At 40.1% G+C, this 19,188-nt stretch overlaps 1 protein-coding gene across 1 annotated transcript in view; it reads left to right on the top strand.

The window, feature by feature from the left end:
* Positions 1-19,188, top strand: part of MEIKIN (meiotic kinetochore factor) — a 123,608-nt gene that overhangs the window by 19,232 nt on the left and 85,188 nt on the right. The window contains exons 6-7 of the mRNA XM_089909288.1: positions 6,429-6,468; positions 14,634-14,698. Of these exons, the coding sequence (XP_089765414.1) occupies positions 6,429-6,468; positions 14,634-14,698 (105 nt within the window). The remainder of the gene's footprint in view (positions 1-6,428; positions 6,469-14,633; positions 14,699-19,188) is intronic.

Genomic DNA, 19,188 nt, shown 5'->3' with positions numbered 1-19,188 from the left:
CGATACTGGCTGTGGGTTTGTCATATATGGCCTTTATTATGTTGAGGTAAATTCCCACTATGCCTTCTTTATGCAGGGTTTTTATCATAAATGGGTGTTGAATTTTGTCAAAAGCTTTCTCTGCATCTATTGAGATGATCATATGGTTTTTCTCCTTCAATTTGTTAATATGGTGTATCACGTTCATTGATTTGCGTATATTGAAGAATCCTTGCATTCCTGGAATAAACCCCACTTGACCATGGTGTATGATCCTTTTAATGTGCTGTTGGATTCTGTTTGCTGGTATTTTGTTGAGGATTTCTGCGTCTATGTTCATCAGTGATATTGGCCTGTAGTTTTGTTTCTTTGTGACATCCTTGTCGGGTTTTGGTATCAGGGTGATGGTGGCCTCGAAGAATGAGTTTGGGAGTGTTCCTCCCTCTGCTGTATTTTGGAAGAGTTTGAGAAGGATAGGTGTTAGCTCTTCTCTAAAGGTTTGATAGAATTGGCCTGTGAAGACATCTGGTCCTCGGCTTTTGTTTGTTGGAAGATTTTTAATCACCATTTCAATTTCAGTGCTTGTGACTGGTCTGTTCATATTTTCTATTTCCTCCTGATTCAGTCTTGGCAGGTTGTGCATTTCTAAGAATTTGTCCATTTCTTCCAGGTTGTCCATTTTATTGGCATAGAGTAATCTCTCCTGAGCCTTTGTATTTCTGCAGTGTCAGTTGTTACTTCTTCTTTTTCATTTCTAATTCTATTGATTTGAGTCTTCTCCCTTTTTTTCTTGATGAGTCTGGCTAATGGTTTATCAATTTTGTTTACCTTCTCAAAGAACCAGCTTTAAGTTTTATTGATCTTTGCTGTTGTTTCCTTCATTTCTTCCTCATTTATTTCTGATCTGATCTTTATGATTTCTTTCCTTCTGCTAACTTTGGGGTTTTTTTGTTATTCTTTCTCTAATTGCTTTAGGTGCAAGGTTGGTTTTTTATTCGAGATATTTCCTGTTTCTTAAGGTAGGACTGTATTGCTATAAACTTCCCTCTTAGAACTGCTTTTGCTGCATCCCATAGGTTTTGGGTTGTCATGTCTCCATTGTCATTTGTTTCTAGGTATTTTTTGATTTCCTCTTTGATTTCTTCAGTGATCTCTTGTTTATTTAGTAGTGTATTGTTTAGCCTCCATGTGTTTGTATTTTTTACAGATATTTTCCTGTAATTGATGTCTAGTCTCATAGCGTTGTGGTTGGAAAAGATACTTGATACAATTTCAATTTTCTTAAATTTACCAAGGCTTGATTTGTGACCCAAGATATGATCTATCCTGGAGAATGTTCCATGAGCACTTGAGAAAAATGTGTATTCTGTTGTTTTTGGATGGAATGTCCTATAAATATCAATTAAGTCCATATTGTTTAATGTATCATTTAAAGCTTGTGTTTCCTTATTTGTTTTCATTTTGGATGATCTATCCATTGGTGAAAGTGGGGCATTAAAGTCCTCTACTATGAATGTGTTACTGTCAATTTCCCCTTTTATGGCTGTTAGTATTTGCCTTATGTGTTGAGGTACTCCTATGCTGGGTGCATAAATATATACAATTGTTATATCTTCTTGGATCGATCCCTTGATCATTATGTAGTGGCCTTCTTTGTCTCTTGTAATAGTCTTTATTTTAAAGTCTATTTTGTCTGATATGAGAATTGCTACTCCAGCTTTCTTTTGGTTTCCATTTGCATGGAATATCTTTTTCCTTCCCATCACTTTCAGTCTGTATGTGTCCCTAGGTCTGAAGTGGGTCTCTTGTAGACAGCATATATATGGGTCTTGTTTTTGTATCCATTCAGCCAGTCTGTGTCTTTTGGTGGGAGCATTTAATCCATTTACATTTATGGTAATTATCAATCTGTATGTTCCTATTCCCATTTTCTTAATTGTTTTGGGTTTGTTATTGTAGGTCTTTTCCTTCTCTTACGTTTCTTGACTAGAGAAGTTCCTTTAGCATTTGTTGTAAAGCTGGTTTTATGGTGCTGAACTCTCTCAGCTTTTGCTTGTCTGTAAAGGTTTTAATTTCTCCATCAAATCTGAATGAGATTCTTGCTGGGTAGAGTAATCTTGGTTGCAGGTTTTCTCCTTCATCACTTTAAATATGTCCTGCCAGTCTCTTCTGGCTTGCAGAGTTTCTACTGAAAGATCAGCTGTTAACCTTATGGGGATTCCCTTGTGTGTTATTTGTTGTTTTTCCCTTGCTGCTTTTAATATGTTTTCTTTGTGTTTAATTTTTGACAGTTTGATTAATATGTGTCTTGGCATGTTTCTCCTTGGATTTATCCTGTATGGGACTCTCTGTGCTTCCTGGACTTGATTAACTATTTCCTTGCTCATATTAGTGAAGTTTTCAACTATAATCTCTTCACATATTTTCCTAGTCCGTTTCTTTTTCTATTCTTCTTCTGGGACCCCTATAATTCAGATGTTGGTGCGTTTAATGTTGTCCCAGATGTCTCTGAGACTGTCCTCAGTTCTTTTCATTCTTTTTTCTGCTCTGCAGTAGTCATTTCCACTATTTTATCTTTCAGGTCTCTTATCCGTTCTTCTGCCTCAGTTATTCTGCTATTGATCCCTTCTAGAGTATTTTTAACTTCATTTATTGTGTTGTTAATTGTTGCTTGTTTCCTCTTTAGTTCTTCTAGGTCCTTGTTAAATGTTTCTTGCATTTTCTGTATTCTATTTCCAAGATTTTGGATCATCTTTACTATCGTTATTCTGAATTCTTTTTCAGGTAGACTGCCTATTTCCTCTTCATTTGTTAGGTCTGGTGGGTTTTTATCTTGCTCCTTCATCTGCTGTGTGTTTCCCTGTCTTCTCATTTTGCTTATCTTACTGTGTTTGGGGTCTCCTTTTTGCAGGCTGCAGGTTCGTATTTCCCGTTGTTTTTGGTGTCTGTCCCAAGTGGCTAAAGTTGGTTCAGAGGGTTGTGTAGGCTTCCTGGTTGAGGGGACTAGTGCCTGTGTTCTGGTGGATGAGACTGGATCTTGTCTTCCTGGTGGGCAGGTCCACGTCTTGTGGTGTGTTTTGGGGTGTCTGTGGGCTTATTATGATATTAGGCAGCCTCTCTGCTAATGGGTGGGGTTGTGTTCCTGTCTTGCTAGTTGTTTGGCATAGGGTGTCCAGCATTGTAGCTTGCTGGTCGTTGAGTGAAGCTGGGTGTTGGTGTTGAGATGGAGATCTCTGAGAGATTTTCGCCATTTGATATTATGTGGAGCTGGGAGGTCTCTTGTGGACCAGTGTCCCGAAGTTGGCTCTCCCATGTCAGAGGCACAGCACTGACTCCTGGCTGCAGCACCAAGAGCCTTTCATCCACACGGCTCAGAATAAATGGGTTAAAAAGTAGAAAGAAAGAAAGAAAGAGAGAAAGAGAGAAAGAGAGAAAGAGAGAAAGAGAGAAAGAGAGAGAGAGAGAGAGAGAGAGAGAGAGAGAGAGAGAAAGAAAGAAATAAAATAAAATAAAATAAAATAGAGTAAGATAAAATAAAATAAATTTATTAAAATAAAAAATAATTATTAAGAAAAAAATTTTTTTAATGTAAAAAACAAAAAATGGACGGACAGAACCCTGTGACAAATGGTGAACGCAAAGCTATACAGACAAAATCTCACACAGAAGCATACACATACACACTCACAAAAAGAGGAAAAGGGGAAAACATAATAAATCTTGCTCTCAAAGTCCACTTCCTCAATTTGGGATGATTCGGTGTCTATTCATGTATTCCACCAATGCAGGGTACATCGAGTTGATTGTGGAGATCGAATCCGCTGCTCCTGAGGCTGCTGGGAGAAATTTCCCTTTCTCTTCTTTGTTCGCACAGCTCCTGGGGTTCAGCTTTGGATTTGGCCCCGCCTCTGTGTGTAGGTCGCCAGAGGGTGTCTGTTCTTCGCTCAGACAGGACGGGGTTAAAGGAGCCGCTGATTCGGGGGCTCTGGCTCACTCAGTCCTGGCGGAGGGTGGGGTACAGATGCGGGGCGAGCCTGCGGCGGCAGAGGCCAGCGTGACGTTGCAGCAGCCTGAAGCGCGCCGTGCGTTCTCCCGGGGAAGTTGTCCCTGGATCATGGGACCCTGGCAGTGGCGGGCTGCACAGGCTTCCGGGAGGGTAGGTGTGGATAGTGACCTGTGCTCGCACACAGGCTTCTTGGTGGCGGCAGCAGCAGCCTTAGCGTCTCATGCCCGTCTCTGGGGTCCGCGCTGATAGCCGCGGCTCGCGCCCATCTTTGGTGCTCCTTTAAGCAGCGCTCTTAATCCCCTCTCCTCACGCACCAGGAAACAAAGAGGGAAGAAAAAGTCTCTTGCCTCTTCGGCAGGTGCAGACTTTTTCCCAGACTCCCTCCCGGCTACCTGTGGTGCTCTAACCCCTTCAGGCTGTGTTCACGCCCCAGTCCTCTCCCTGCGCCCCAGTCCTCTCCCTGCGCTCTGACCGTAGCCTGACTCAGCTCCCAGCCCCCGCCCACCCCAGCGGGTGAGCAGACAAGCCTCTAGGGCTGGTGAGTGCCTGTTGGCACCCATCCTCTGTGTGGGAATCTCTCCGGTTTGCCCTCCGCACCCCTGTTGCTTATCTGCTGTTCTGCTTGGGTGATTTCTATTATTCTATCTTCCAGATCACTTATTTGTTCTACTGTGTCATTTAGTTTGCTATTCATTGCTTCTAGATTGGTTTTTATCTTGGTAATTGAATTGTCCACTTTTGATTGGTTCATTTTTATAATTTCTAGTTCCTTGTTACAGTGATCTGCATTTCTATCAATAATCTTTCTTAATTATGTTAGCCATTTTATTACTGCCTTTTTGAGTTCAAGGTCTAGTAGACTGGTGAGCTCAGTTTCATTGTTTTTTTCTTACAGAGGATCGTTGTTCTTTTAATTCAGAGTAGCTCCTCTGACTTTTCATTTTACTTAACTTTGTCTCTATTAATTTAAGAGAAACAGTTATCTACTATGGTCTTGAAAGGGTGTTTTTTATGTGGGAGCATCCTGGTGCAGGCTGTGTGTGTCCAGTGTTTTGGTGCAAAGGCTGGTTTTGGTATAGACCCCAGCCATGTCCGTCCTCAGGTTTTTCTGGCTGTTATCCCCTTGATAGGGGGTGTGGTTCATGCTAGAGTATCTAGAGCCTATGCAGAATGTGAGGCAGGGCTTCCTCTCTGCTCAGTGGCTGTCACCACTTTGTCAGAGGCAGGTCTGCTCCCCAGTTGCTGGATTAGAAGCTCTGAGGGTTGGGTCTGATCAGGCTCTGTTGCCCTTGAGTCTGTCCCGTCCCAAAGCAAGTGAGGCTTGTTCAGTCACAGAGGACCTGTGTGCCACCTGTGTAGGCATCCGTTATTCTGCTCAGCAGCTGCTTAAGTTCGCATCCCTTTCTCTGTTGTATTTGTCCCAGATATAGTGCAAGGCTGTGGTGTGACATAGGCTGTGGCTGGCGGTCAGGGCATTGTGGATATAGGAACTGAGGTGGCTGTGCTTCCTCCTGAGATCTGGTCTGCCTCTGTAGCAGACCTCTCCCAAGACCTGCCTGCTCCACATCTACCACTAAGGTGTGGTGTGGAATTGGTGGAGCCAGGGCACTCTCACTGGGAGCCGAACCACCATGTATTCCTGAGCGTGCTGACAATGGCCTCCACGGCTCCACCCAGATCACACTCCAGGCCCTCTTGGTGGTCTCTGCGTAGCTAGATGGAGCCCTCTCCCAGGGCCTATGTGCTCGAAGTTCAGGGCCTAACCACTGCACACTCTTTTGATGCCACCCTATGTGCACGCTGACAGTACCCACCACAGCTCAACCCAGATCTCACCCCAGGCACCCTGGTCTGTCTCTGGGTAGCTAGATTAAGTCTTTGCCCAGAACCTACACCAGGCTATAGTGTGGAGTGAGTGGGGCTGGGGTACTTGCCCCTTTGGGTTGAGAAGTGACATGAGGTTCTCTTTGCCCTGATTGTTAGCAAGCCAGAATGTGTGTACTCCTTAAGGTAGAGTCTAGGCTTTTTCAGCCCTTCTGTCTGTCTCAGCAGATTTCCCAGCAGGCCAGGGCACTTGTCTCCTGTGCACAGGACCCAAGGACTGTGATGTCCAGGTTGGGCTTGACTTGCTTGCTCCCCAGGGTGAGGGTCCACCCATGTGGACCTTTTCTTCCTTACAGATCTCTCCCAGGGGCACAAGTCCTGACCCAGTGCCGTTTTCTTCCATCTCACCTGGTTATGTGGAGATCTGTCTCACAGCTTTGGTTGTATAGGAGTTTTTTCTGCCAGTTTCCAGTTAGTTTTCCATGAGAATTGTTCTATATGTATATGTATTTTTGATGTGTTTGCTGTGGGAGGTGAGTTCCACATTCTTCTATTCTGCCATCTTGGTTACCCTCCCCTGAATTATATTTCTAACAGATTGTTTTTTTTCCTTTCTTAGGTACCTCTTCAGAAGACTATCAGAAATGCCATAGGAAAGTGTAAGAACTAACATTTTAAAAGTTGTTGTGCTTTTAAAACTTTGTGTACTAATAGTTATATAGCAAGTATGATTGGTAACCCACAAATTCAGATGTTTGTTTATTCAATGTTTGTTGAGGACTCACTGTATACCAGAACTGTTCTGATTGCTGGAGGTATATTTGCTAACTGTCCATCTATCTGTCTATCCATCTAATAGCTGTAATGAACAAAATTGATTAAAAACAAAATCTCTGCCTTCTTTGAGTCCACATTCTAGTTGGAGGAGATGGACAATAAATAAATAAGCAAGTAAATTTATACCATGCTATATGGTAATGAATGCTATGGAGAAAAATAAAATAGGGGACTAGGGAGTATTGGGATAGAGATTTGCTCTTTTAAGTGGTGTGGTCCGAGACTCACCATTGAAAAGGCAGCATTTGAGCAGAGACCTAAAGAAGGAGACAGAGCAAGCTGTGTAACTCATTGGAGAAAAGAGCATTCCAGGTAGAGGGAATAGCTGGAGCCATGCCCTGAGGCAAGAAGGCCTGGGCTCCTGGTGTGAAGTGAGGGAGGAGGAGTGACGTAAGAGATAAAGTGAGAGAAGAAGCAAGAGGCCAGATCGTATAAGGCACTTTAGTCAAATATAAGTGAATTGGAAGGGCTTTGAAGGGTTTAGAAGGATGATATGATATGACTTATGTTTTAAAAGAATCATGCTAGCTGCTGTGTTGAGAATAGACTATGATGAGGCAAGGAATTAGGGAAATTATAGTTAGGAGACTACTGCCCTAATCTGGGCAAGAAATATTGGAGTATGGACCAGAGTGGCAAGAGGGGAGATAGTAAGAGGTAGGATTTTGGATATATTTTGAAAGCAGAACTAAGAGGATCCACTGAAGGACTGAGTGGTGAAGTATGAAAGTAGTCAAGGCTAACACCATGGTTTTGGCTTGAGCAACTGGAAGGATGGAGTTGCCATTTATTAAGATGGGGAAGACTGAGGAGAAACATATTACCAGGGGCAGATGAGTTTGGCTTAGGGCATGTAGACTGAAGGGTAAGGTATGTGAGAGAGACGTTCAAGGAGGTGGTCACATTCTGGATCATGAATACCTTAAGAGCTGGTATTTTTATTTTTTCCTGAATATGATGAGAGCCTATGAAAGATTTTCAGTAGGACTGAAAATATAATGATTTTTTTAAACACCTAATCTTCAAAGGTTGAAAGAACTTACACAAAATTCATACAAGTTTAAAAACAAAGTCAGGAGACGCCATCACGAAAGTGAAAAGACAGTATACACAATGGGAGAATATATTTGCAAATCATATATCTAATAAGGGAATTGTATGCAGAGTATGTAAAGAACTCTTACAACTCAACAATAAAAGGACAAATAACCTGATTTAAAAATGGACAAAGCATCTGAACAGGCATTTCTCCATAGAAGATAAACAAATGGCCAATAAGCACATGAAAAGATACTCACTATCATTATCCATTCGGGAAATGCAAATCAACTTCATTGAGATACCACTTCACACCCACTGGGATGGTTATAATCAAAGAGACAGATAACAAGTATTGTCTTGGATGTGGAGAAGTTGGAACTCTCATACATGGCTGATGAGAATTTTAAATAGCGAAGGTGCTTTGGAAAATAGTTTGGCAGCTCCTCCAAATGTGACCCAGCAATTCAGTCCTAGTTTTGCATACCTAAGAGAAATGAAAACTATGTGTACACAAAAACTTGTACATGAATGTTGACAGCAAGTTTATTCATAACAGCCAAAAAGTAGAAACAATCCAAATATCCATCTACTGATGAATAGATAAATAAAATATAGTATATCTGTAATGGGATGTTATTCAACAGCAAAAAGAAGTGAAATTCTGATATGCACTAAACATGGATGAACCCTGTAAATATTATGCTAACTGAAAGAAGCCAGTCGTACAAGACCACATATTTTACGGTTTCATTCATATAAGATAGCAAGAATAGACAAATCTATAGAGACAGAAAGCAGATTAATGATTGCCTAAGACTGGGGGGTTTGGGAAGAAATGAGCATTGACTGCTAGTGGGTACAGGGTTTCTTTTAGGGGTGATGAAAATGTTCTGAAAATTGACTGTGATGGTGGTTGCACAACTCTCTGAATATACTAAAAACCATTGAATTACACACTCTAAATTGGTAAATTATATGGTATGTGAATTATATCAGTAAATCTGTTAAAAAAGACAAAGTTAGGACCAAGGAAACCAAGGAGATATGATTTTTAATAGGCGATATAGATATAACCAGATTTTTTTTTTTACCAGAATTAAATGGTAGACAGTACAATATGGTCTTCTTTGATGAGGATCTATAGTATTGGTACTTTGTGTTGCTGAGTGTGTGGGGGCAAGGACTGATAAACTGCTGAGCAAAAATTTCTGTGGAATTTTTAATTACCCAACCAAAATTCTTGCCAATCATCCTACCTCTTCGCAAACATATGCATCATATTTCTGTCTCGTGCAATCACTCTTGCAGCAAAGAAGATGGATTAGGAGTGATTAGATTGAAGGGATGACTATTGTGGCATTCCAAGTGAGGCATGATTAGGACCTGAACTTTAGTGGCAAGGATTGCTTAGAAGGAAAACTTGAGAACAATTCAAGAGTGATAATCAACTGTTGTAATGATTGGACGGTTAAGAGAGGAAGATGGAGTCCATGATGACCCTCAGCCCTCTGACTTAGGAAACAGGATGAATGATGACTCATTCACTACGTGAAGGAACACAAATAGAAAAGCAAGAGTGAGTTGGAGTGACAGGTCTGGAAAACACTGAAATACCTACAGCACTTTGAAGTGGAGATATCTAGCAGACATTTGTATATCCCAGCCTGGAAAGCAAGGGAAAGGTTCTGGGCTGAAAGCATAGTTGTTCCCTTGGGAAAGTGTGTAGAGTGAGAAAAGAATAGTTTTAGTGTGATAGGCTCCTTATAGTTATGCTTGCATCTAAATGATGAGAAATTTCTGAAGAAAAGAAAATCAATGACTGTTATTCTTGGGTGAATTATTCTTCCTTGGTGAACAACAGCAAAAATTCTAAGGCTAAATTATTAAGAAAATATAGCTTTATTGACTTATTTTTTTAAATAACTGATCTAAACTTCTCATGGGCTTTGATTACCTTTCTCCCCTGTTTAGCAGGGAAATGATGAGTTAAAGTTATTAATGCCATCCAGTTACTTCCAGGTAAAAGTCTCTTTTGGGTAAAAGCTGAGTCTTTCATATCTTCTCCCACTCCATATTCCTGAGGATGATCATACCTCTTGATTTGCCTGGGACAGTCCCAGTGTGTGCCTGCTGTTCTCACATAATCTTTTATAGAGCTTCCTTTTACTCTCAGAAAGGTCCCAGTTTGGACAAATCGTCACCCTAAATATAGGTGTATAGGCCAGAGGTGGGGGAGGGGTGAAGTTGGGTCTTGAGGGTGTCTGGGATCCACAAGTTGTCTCTGAATTTTTACTGATTTGTGCTGCAGGTTTCAAGACTAGTTCGTACCTGGGCTGGACTCTACTGATAAAGTCATTGATGAACTTACAGCTGTATTTTGGGCCTGAAGTCCTCCGTTGCTGATTTTTCCTCACCTTAGCTTTTATTGCCGCCCCAAACCCCTTAAGTCTCATTGAAGTCCTCCATCCAGACTTTGACTTAGTTGCCTTTCTACAACCTTCGTGGTAAACTCACCTAGACACAACAGCCCTATGCCAGGTATTTTGGTTCTAAATTTGACCACCTTCTCTGCATTGCCTTTGGTATGTGGAACCTTGAGAACTAGTTTACAGTATACAGGAATTAAGGGACTCTTAGGAGGGCTGAGGCCTCCTCTCTGCCTGAGTATCCCAAGCTCTTATTTTTATGTTGAGCTTCCTCCTTGTGTGGATGTTTTCTCCTAGAGTTCTAAACAGGGAGTTTGGCACATGCCCTCTACTTTGGGCTTTCTCTTCACCTCTTCTAATGTCATCATCACACCTATTACCCCCACCTCCAGATTTTGGGCTTGAAGGAGAGAAGTCAGTCCCCATTGTCTAACTGCTTGTTTCCTAAGCCTGTGTCCCCTTTATCTTTCCAATAAACCTTTAGGCTGGAAGGCATAGAGGGGGGATCTATCTTAGGTCACATGAGTTCTTACAGTAAAACTCTGTAGTTCATGTAAAACTCTGTGGTTCTGTCTACAAGCCTTAATCTATATATGTTAATAGGACCTTGAGGAATGTAGCAGGATGTTAAATGTGCTTTCATGTAGTTTTAGAGTTTGGACAGTGACCTTAATAGATGAGAACAAAATAAAAATGACAATTACCCCATCCCCTATTCTGTGTAGAACCATCTATGTAGAATTTGTAATAGGTGAGATCAAAACCTAATTCTTTCAATATTAGACCATCACCAATCTCTAAGCTATTTTAAGAAAAGACAAAGAATGCACTGAGAGGATGAAATGATCAAGAATGTTTCTTTGATAAGAGTTATTGATGTCATATGCAAGGAGAGGAGAAAACTTCTCCCTCACCTCAACACAAGAGAGAAGCTTCCAGAGATCCATTTGGAAAGTTCAACGTATGTTCCCTGGAATTTGGCTTCTGACTCACACCTGGTAAAGCTAAAAGCAAGAAAGTCTGTTAGATGCTTTGGAATGGCTGATAAAGAGGACACTAGAAATACTTTCAGAGTTTGGCACAGCAAAGATTTGTGCATATTGCCCAGACGTCAGACATAGATCCCACAGAAGGGATCATCTTGAAAGGGATCATGCCAAATACGACTTCCTGGAAAGGACAAAATAAACTTGACTGAAAGAGACTGGAAATTTTACCATCAAATTGAAAAGCTGAGGACATCATAAAGAGCAAGTGAGACAGCCCCAGAGATAGGGAAATCTTATCACCGAACCCTTCAAAATACTTCAGGTTTGGGCTTCCCTGGTGGTGCAGTGGTTAAGAATCCGCCTGCCAATGCAGGGGACACAGGTTCAAGCCCTGGTCCGGGAAGATCCCCCATGCCGCGGAGCAACTAGGCCCGTGCGCCACAATTACTGAGCCCGCGCTCTAGAGCCTGCAAGCCACAACTACTGAAGCCTGCGCACCTAGAGCCCGTGCTCTGCAACAAGAGAAGCCACCGCAGTGAGAGGCCCACGCACCGCAACGAAGAGTGGCCCCCACTCGCTGCAACTAGAGAAAGCCCGTGCACAGCAACAAAGACCCAACGCAGTCAAAAATAAAATAAATAAATTTATTAAAAAAAAACTACTTCAGGTTTGAAAGAGTCAGCATTTGGTTATCTGTCATGCCCAAAGGGCACCAAGGACATATTAGAATAGTATCAGTTAAGAAAGACCTTTCCTACAGTTCTTTTCTGCTACTCCAATGCCAAAGGATCCTAAAGAGTAGTTAACAAATGGGGAAGGAAAAAGAGCAAGAAATAGAGGAAAAAAACAGCGATGGTTGCTTTCCTCACTGCAGGCTATGAGTCTAAATCAGACCTCAGTTGGGAGAAGGAAGAGGTTTAAGTTGGATAATAAGAGTTTAGTGTTGTGATATTATGCTGGGCTTTTTATTACCTAGAAATGTCTGTTGGGCTTCCCTGGTGGCGTAGTGGTTGAGAGTCCGCCTGCCGATGCAGGGGACATGGGTTCGTGCCCCGGTCCGGGAAGACCCCACATGCCGCGGAGCAGCTGGGCCTGTGAGCCATGGCCGCTGAGCCTGCGCGTCCGGAGCCTGTGCTCCGCAATGGGAGAGGCCACAACAGTGAGAGGCCCACGTACCGCAAAAAATAAATAAATAAAATAAAATAAAATAAAAATGACTATTTATAGGCCAGAGAATACCACAAAAGCAACAGAATACACCTGAAAGGGGCAAGAAAGTACTATTTTGACAGGATGAATTTATTTTTTTGTATCTGATTCCTTTTTCCAATATTTTTTATTGAAGTATAGTTTATTTACAATGCTGTGTTAATTTCTGCTGTGCAGCAAAGTGATTCCGTTATACATATATATACATTCTTTTTAAAATATTCTTTTCCATTATGGTTTATCATAGGATATTGAATATAGTTCTCTGTGCTATACAGTAGGACCTTGTTGTTTATAAATTCTATATATAAAAGCTTACATCTGCTAACTCCAACCTCCCACTCCATCCCTCCCCCAATCCTCTCCCCTTTGGCAACCACCAGTCTGTTCTCTATGTCTGTCATTCTGTTTCTGTTTCATAGATAGGTTCTTTTGTGTCATATTTTAGATTCCATGTATAAGTGATATAGTATGGTATTTGTCTTTCTCTTTCTTATTTCACTTAGTATGATAATCTCTAGTTGCATCCATGTTGCTGCAAATAGCATTATTTTGTTCTTTTTTATGACGGAATAGTATTCCATTGTATATATGTACCGCATCTTCTTTATTCATTCATCTACTGATGGACATTTAGGTTGTTTCCATGTCTTGGCTATTGTGAATAGTGCTACTATGAACATGGGGGTGTATGTGTCTTTCTGAATTATAGTGTTTTTTTTTTAACATCTTTATTGGGGTATAATTGCTTTACAATGGTGTGTTAGTTTCTGCTTTATAACAAAGTGAATCAGTTATACATATGTTCCCATATCTCTTCCCTCTTGCGTCTCCCTCCCTCCCACCCTCCCTATCCCATCCCTCCAGGTGGTCACAAAGCACCGAGCCGATATCCCTGTGCCATGCGGCTGCTTCCCACTAGCTATCTACCTTAACGTTTGTTAGTGTGTATATGTCCATGACTCTCTTTCGCCCTGTCACAGCTCACCCTTCCCCCTCCCCATATCCTCAAGTCCGTTCTCCAGTAGGTCTGTGTCTTTATTCCTGTCTTGCCCCTAGGTTCTTCATGACATTTTTTTTTCTTCTTAAATTCCATATATATGTGTTAGCATACGGTATTTGTCTTTTTCTTTCTGACTTACTTCACTCTGTATGACAGACTCTAGGTCTATCCACCTCATTACAAATAGCTCAATTTCGTTTCTTTTTATGGCTGAGTAATATTCCATTGTATATATGTGCCACATCTTCTTTATCCATTCATCCGATGATGGGCACTTAGGTTGTTTCCATTTCCAGGCTTGAATTATAGTTTTTAACAGGATGAATTTAAAGAGGAAATATGAAGGAATAAAATACTTTTTTGCGTACTGAGTTCAACTTTTCACCAAAGCAGTAATAGGAATTTAAAAATCATTTTCTCACATTCAGTTTTCAACTCCACTGTCTTGCTGGGGACTCAGAAATTCCACTTTGGTGGTCAAAGGCTGAGGTTTGATTCTTTTGTATTCCTCTTGTAATAGCTAATCCTCTTTTACACATTTCGATAAGATTGGGGGCAGTCTCATTTGTGAAAGTATAAAATAGAACAGAGTATTAATTTTTTTTAAGTATTATTTCTAATGTTACTTGAGATCCTTACCACAAGAATCCTGGAAAACAAGGGACGTCCCAGGTGGTCCAGTTGGTAAGACTCCACGCTCCCAATACAGGGGGCCCAGGTTCGATACCTAGTTGGGGAACTAGATCCCACATGTATGCCACAACTAAGAGTCATGCTGCAACTAAGAGTCGGCATGCCTCAACTAAGAAGTCCACATGCTGCAACTAAAAAAAAAGATCCTGCATTCACAAAGAACATCCTGCGTGCCACAACTAAAACCCAGCACAGCCAAAATAAATATTTTCTTTAAAAAGGTAATGAGGTATCATTTCTTAAAAAAAAAAAAAAAAGAATCCTGGAAAACAAGATTGCTATTCCTTTTCCATAAATGAGATAATCAAGACTCAAGACAGTTAAAGTAACTTTCCCAAGGCCACTGAAGTGTAAGTAGCAGAACTGAGCTTTAAATCAAGGTCTGTCTGATTCTAAATACTATGCTTTGTCCTCTACACATATTATCTCACACTGATGAACGTATAAGTATATTGCCCTTTATTATGAAACTATTTGTTCATATAAATATGTTAGCATTTTTTCTAACTAGCTTTATTTTTTCTATAGGATAATTGATTGCATTGAAATGTCTTTAAGTATTATTTGAGGATTCTCAAAAGTTACTGAAAGAGTAAAAGAATCCCATTAATTTGTTCTTATTCTAGCATGATGATGTTAGCAGACCAAAGTATTTCTCCAAAACCAAAGAGTACTGCAAGTTCAGAATCAGGTAATTAGTAATGAAACTAATCATTTTCATAATCCTCTATTTATTTTTAACATCTTTATTGGAGTATAATTGCTTTACAGTGTTGTGTTAGTTTCTGCTGTATAACAAACTGAATCAGCTATATGCATACATGTATTACCACATCCCCTCCCTCTTGCATCCCCCTCCCACCCTCCTTATCTGACCCCTCTAGGTAGTTGCAAAGCACTGAGCTGATCTCCTGGTGCCATGCAGCTGCTTCCCGGTAGCTATCTATGTTACCTTTGGTAGTGTATATATGTCAATGCTACTCTCTCACTTCGTCCCTGCTTACCCTTCCCCCTCCCCATTCCTCAAGTCCATTCTCTACGTCTGTGTCTTTATTCCTGTCCTGCCCCTAGGTTCATTAGAACCATTTTCTTTTAGATTCCATGTATATATGTTAGCATACACTATTTGTTTTTCTCTTTCTGACTTACTTCACTCTGTAGGACAGACTCTAGGTCCATCCACCTCACTACAAATAACTGAATTTCATTTCTTTTTATGGCTGAGTAATATTCCATTGTATATATGTGCCACATCTTCTTTATCCATTCATCTATTGATGGACACTTAGGTTGCTTCCATGTCCTGGCTATTGTAAATACAGCTGCACTGAACATTGTGGTACATGACTCTGTCTGAATTATGGTTTTCTCAGGGTCCATGCCCAGTAGTGGGATTGCTGGGTCATGTGGTAGTTCTATTTTTAGCTTTTTAAGGAACCTCCATACTGTTCTCCATAGTGGCTGTATCAATTTACATTCTCACCAACAGTGCAACAGGGTTCCCTTTTCTCCACACCCTCTCCAGCATTTATTGTTTGTAGATTTTTGTTGATGGCCATTCTGACTGGTGTGAGGCGATACCTCATTGTAGTTTTGTTTTGCATTTCTCTAATGATTAGTGATGTTGAGCATCTTTTCATATGTTTGTTGGCAATCTGTATATCTGCTTTGGAGAAATGTCTGTTTAGGTCTTCTGCCCATTTTTGGGTTGGGTTGTTTGTTTTTTTGATATTGAGCAACATGAGCTGTTGTATATTTTGAGATTAATCCTTTGTCACTTGCTTCGTTTGCAAATATTTTCTCCCATCTGAGGGTTGCCTTTGAGTCATGTTTATGGTTTCCTTTAGTGTGCAAAAGCTTTGAAGTTTCATTAGGTCCCCTTTGTTTATTTTTGTTTTTATTTCCATTTCTCTACGAGGTGGGTCAAAAAGGATCTTGTTGTGATTTATGTCATAGAATGTTCTGCCTATGTTTTCCTCTAAGAGTTTTAGAGTGGCCTTACATTTAGGTCTTTAATCCATTTGGAGTTTATTTTTGTGTATGGTGTTAGGGAGTGTTCTAATTTCATTCTTTTACATGCAGCTGTCCAGTTTTCCCAGCACCACTTATTGAAGAGGCTGTCTTTTCTCCATTGTATACTCATGCCTCGTTTATCAAACATAAGGTGATCGTATGTGCGTGGGTTTATCTCTGGGCTTTCTGTCCTCTTCCATTGATCTATATTTCTGTTTTTGTGCCAGTACCATATGGTCTTGATTACTGTAGCTTTGTAGTATAGTCTGAAGTCTGGGAGCCTGATTCGTCCAGCTCTGTTTTTTTTTCTCAAGATTGTTTTGGCTATTTGGGGTCTTTTGTGTTTCCATACAAATTGTGCAATTTTTTGTTCTAGTTATGTGAAAAATGACATTGGTAGTTTGATAGGGATTGCACTGAATCTGTAGATTGCTTTGGGTAGTATAGACATTTTCACAATGTTGATTCTTCCAATCCAAGAATATGGTATATCTCTCCATTTGTTTGTATCATCTTTAATTTCCTTCATCAGTGTCTTATAGTTTTCTGCATACAGGTCTTTTGTCTCCTTAGGTAGGTTTATTCCTAGGTATTTTATTCTTTTTGTTGCAATGATAAATGGGAGTGTTTCAATAATTTATCAGATTTTTCATCATTAGCGTATAGGAATGCAAGTGATTTCTGTGCATTAATTTTGTATCCTGCTACTCTACCAAATTGATTGATTAGCTCTAGTACTTTTCTGGTAGCATCTTTAGGATTCTCTATGTGTAGTATCATGTTATCTGCAAACAGTGACAGTTTTACTTCTTCTTTTCCAATTTGGATTCCTTTTATTTCTTTTTCTTCTCTGATTGCTGTGACTAAAACTTCCAAAACTATGTTGAATAATAGTGGTGAGAGTGGGCAACCTTGTCTTGTTCCTGATCTTAGAGGAAATGGTTTCATTTTTTCATGATTGAGAACGATGTTGGCTGTGGGGTTGTCTTATACGGCCTTTATTATGTTTAGGTAGGTTCCCTCTATGCCTACTTTCTGGAGAGATTTTATCATAAATTCATGTTGAATTTTGTCAAAAGCTTTTTATGCATCTATTGAGATGATCATATGGTTTTTATCCTTCTGTTTGTTAATATGTTGTATCACAATGATTGATTGAAGAATCTTTGCATTCCTGGGATAAACCCCACTTATCATGGTGTATGATCCTTTTAATGTGCTGTTGGATTGTTTGCTAGTATTTTTTTGAGGATTTTTGCATCTAGGTTCATCAGTGATATTGGCCTGTAGTTTCTTTGTGACATCTTTGTCTGGTATTTTGTTTGTTTTTTTTGTTTTTTTCCAGTATGCGGGCCTCTCACTGTTGTGGCCTCTCCCGTTGTGGAGCACAGGCTCCGGATGTGCAGGCTCAGTGGCCATGGCCCACGGGCCCAGCCGCTCTGCTCATGTGGGATCTTCCCGGACCAGGGCACGAACCCGTGTCCCCTGCATCGGCAGGCAGACTCTCAACCACTGTGCCACCAGGGAAGCCCCTTTGTCTGGTTTTGGTATCAGGGTAAAGGTGGCCTTGTAGAATGAGTTTGGGAGTGTTCCTCCCTCTGCTATATTTTGGCAGAGTTTCAGAAGGATAGGTGTTAAGTCTTCTCTAAATGTTTGATAGAATTTGCCCGTGAAGCCATCTGGTCCTAGGCTTTTGTTTGTTGGAAGATTTTTAATCACAGTTTCAATTTCAGTGCTTGTGATTGGTCTGTTCATATTTTCTATTTCTTCCTGGCTCAGTCTCGAAAGGTTGTGCTTTTCTTAGAATTTGTCCATTTCTTCCAGGTTTCCATTTTATTGGCATATAGTTGCTTGTAGTAATCTCTCATGAGCCTTGGTATTTCTGCAGTCTCAGTTGTTACTTCTCCTTTTTCATTTCCAATTCTATTGATCTGAGTCTTCTCTCTTTTTTTCTTAGTGAGTCTGGCTAATGTTTTATCCATTTTGTTTATCTTGTTAAAGAACCAGGTTTTAGTTTTATTGATCTTTGCTGTTGTTACCTTCATTTATTTTTCATTTATTTCTGATCTGATTTTTATGATTTCTTTCCTTCTGCTAACTTTGGGGTTTTTTGGTTCTTCTTTCTCTAACTGCTTTAGGTGTAAGGTTAGGTTGTTTGAGATTTTTCTTTTTCTTGAGGTAGGATTGTATTGCTATAAACTTCCCTCTTAGAATTGCTTTTGCTGCATCCCATAGGTTTTGGGTCATCCTGTTTTCATTGTCATTTGTTTCTAGGTATTTTTTGATTTCCTCTTTGATTTCTTCAGTGATCTCTTGTTTATTTAGTAGTGTATTGTTTAGCCTCCGTGTGTTTGTATTTTTTACAGGTATTTTCCTGTAATAGATATGTAGTCTCATAGTGTTGTGATCGGAAAAGATACTTGATACAATTTCAATTTTCTTAAATTTACCAAGGCTTGATTTGTGACCCAAGATATGATCTATCCTAGAGAATGTTCCATGAGCACTTGAGAAAAATGTGTATTCTGTTGTTTTTGGATGGAATGTCCTATAAATATCAATTACGTCCATCTTGTTTAATGTATCATTTAAAGCTTGTGTTTCCTTATTTATTTTCATTTTGGATGATCTGTCCATTGGTGAAAGTGGGGTGTTAAATCCCTACTATGATTGTGTTACTGTCGATTTCCCCTTTTATGGCTGTTAGTATTTCCCTTATGTATTGAGGTGCTCCTATGTTGGGTGCATAAATATTTACAATTGTTATATCTTCTTCTTGGATTGATCCCTTGATCATTATGTAGTGTCCTTCTTTGTCTCTTGTAATAGTCTTTATTTTAAGGTCTCTTGTGTCTGATATGAGAATTGCTACTCCTGCTTTCTTGTAATTTCCATTTGCATGGAACATCTTTTTCCATCCCCTCACTTTCAGTCTATATGTGTTCCTAGGTCTGAAGTGGGTCTCTTGTAGTCAGCATATATACGGGTCTTGTTTTTGTATCCATTCAGCCAGTCTATGTCTTTTGGTTGGAGCATTTAATCCATTTGCACTTAAGGTAATTATCAAAATGTATGTTCCTATTACCATTTTGTTAATTGCTTTGGGTTTGTTTTTGTAGGTCTTTTCCTTCTCTTGTGTTTCCCGCCTAGAGAAGTTCCTTCAGCATT

This window comes from Delphinapterus leucas, chromosome 3 (genome assembly GCF_059928025.1).
Source record: "Delphinapterus leucas isolate spDelLeu-1000000601 "Yukka" chromosome 3, BTC_Dleu_Yukka2, whole genome shotgun sequence".
In the NCBI taxonomy this organism is placed as follows: Eukaryota; Metazoa; Chordata; class Mammalia; order Artiodactyla; family Monodontidae; genus Delphinapterus; species Delphinapterus leucas.
The sequence above is the reverse complement of the archived record's forward strand: the minus strand, read 5'-3'. Positions and strand labels throughout refer to the sequence as shown.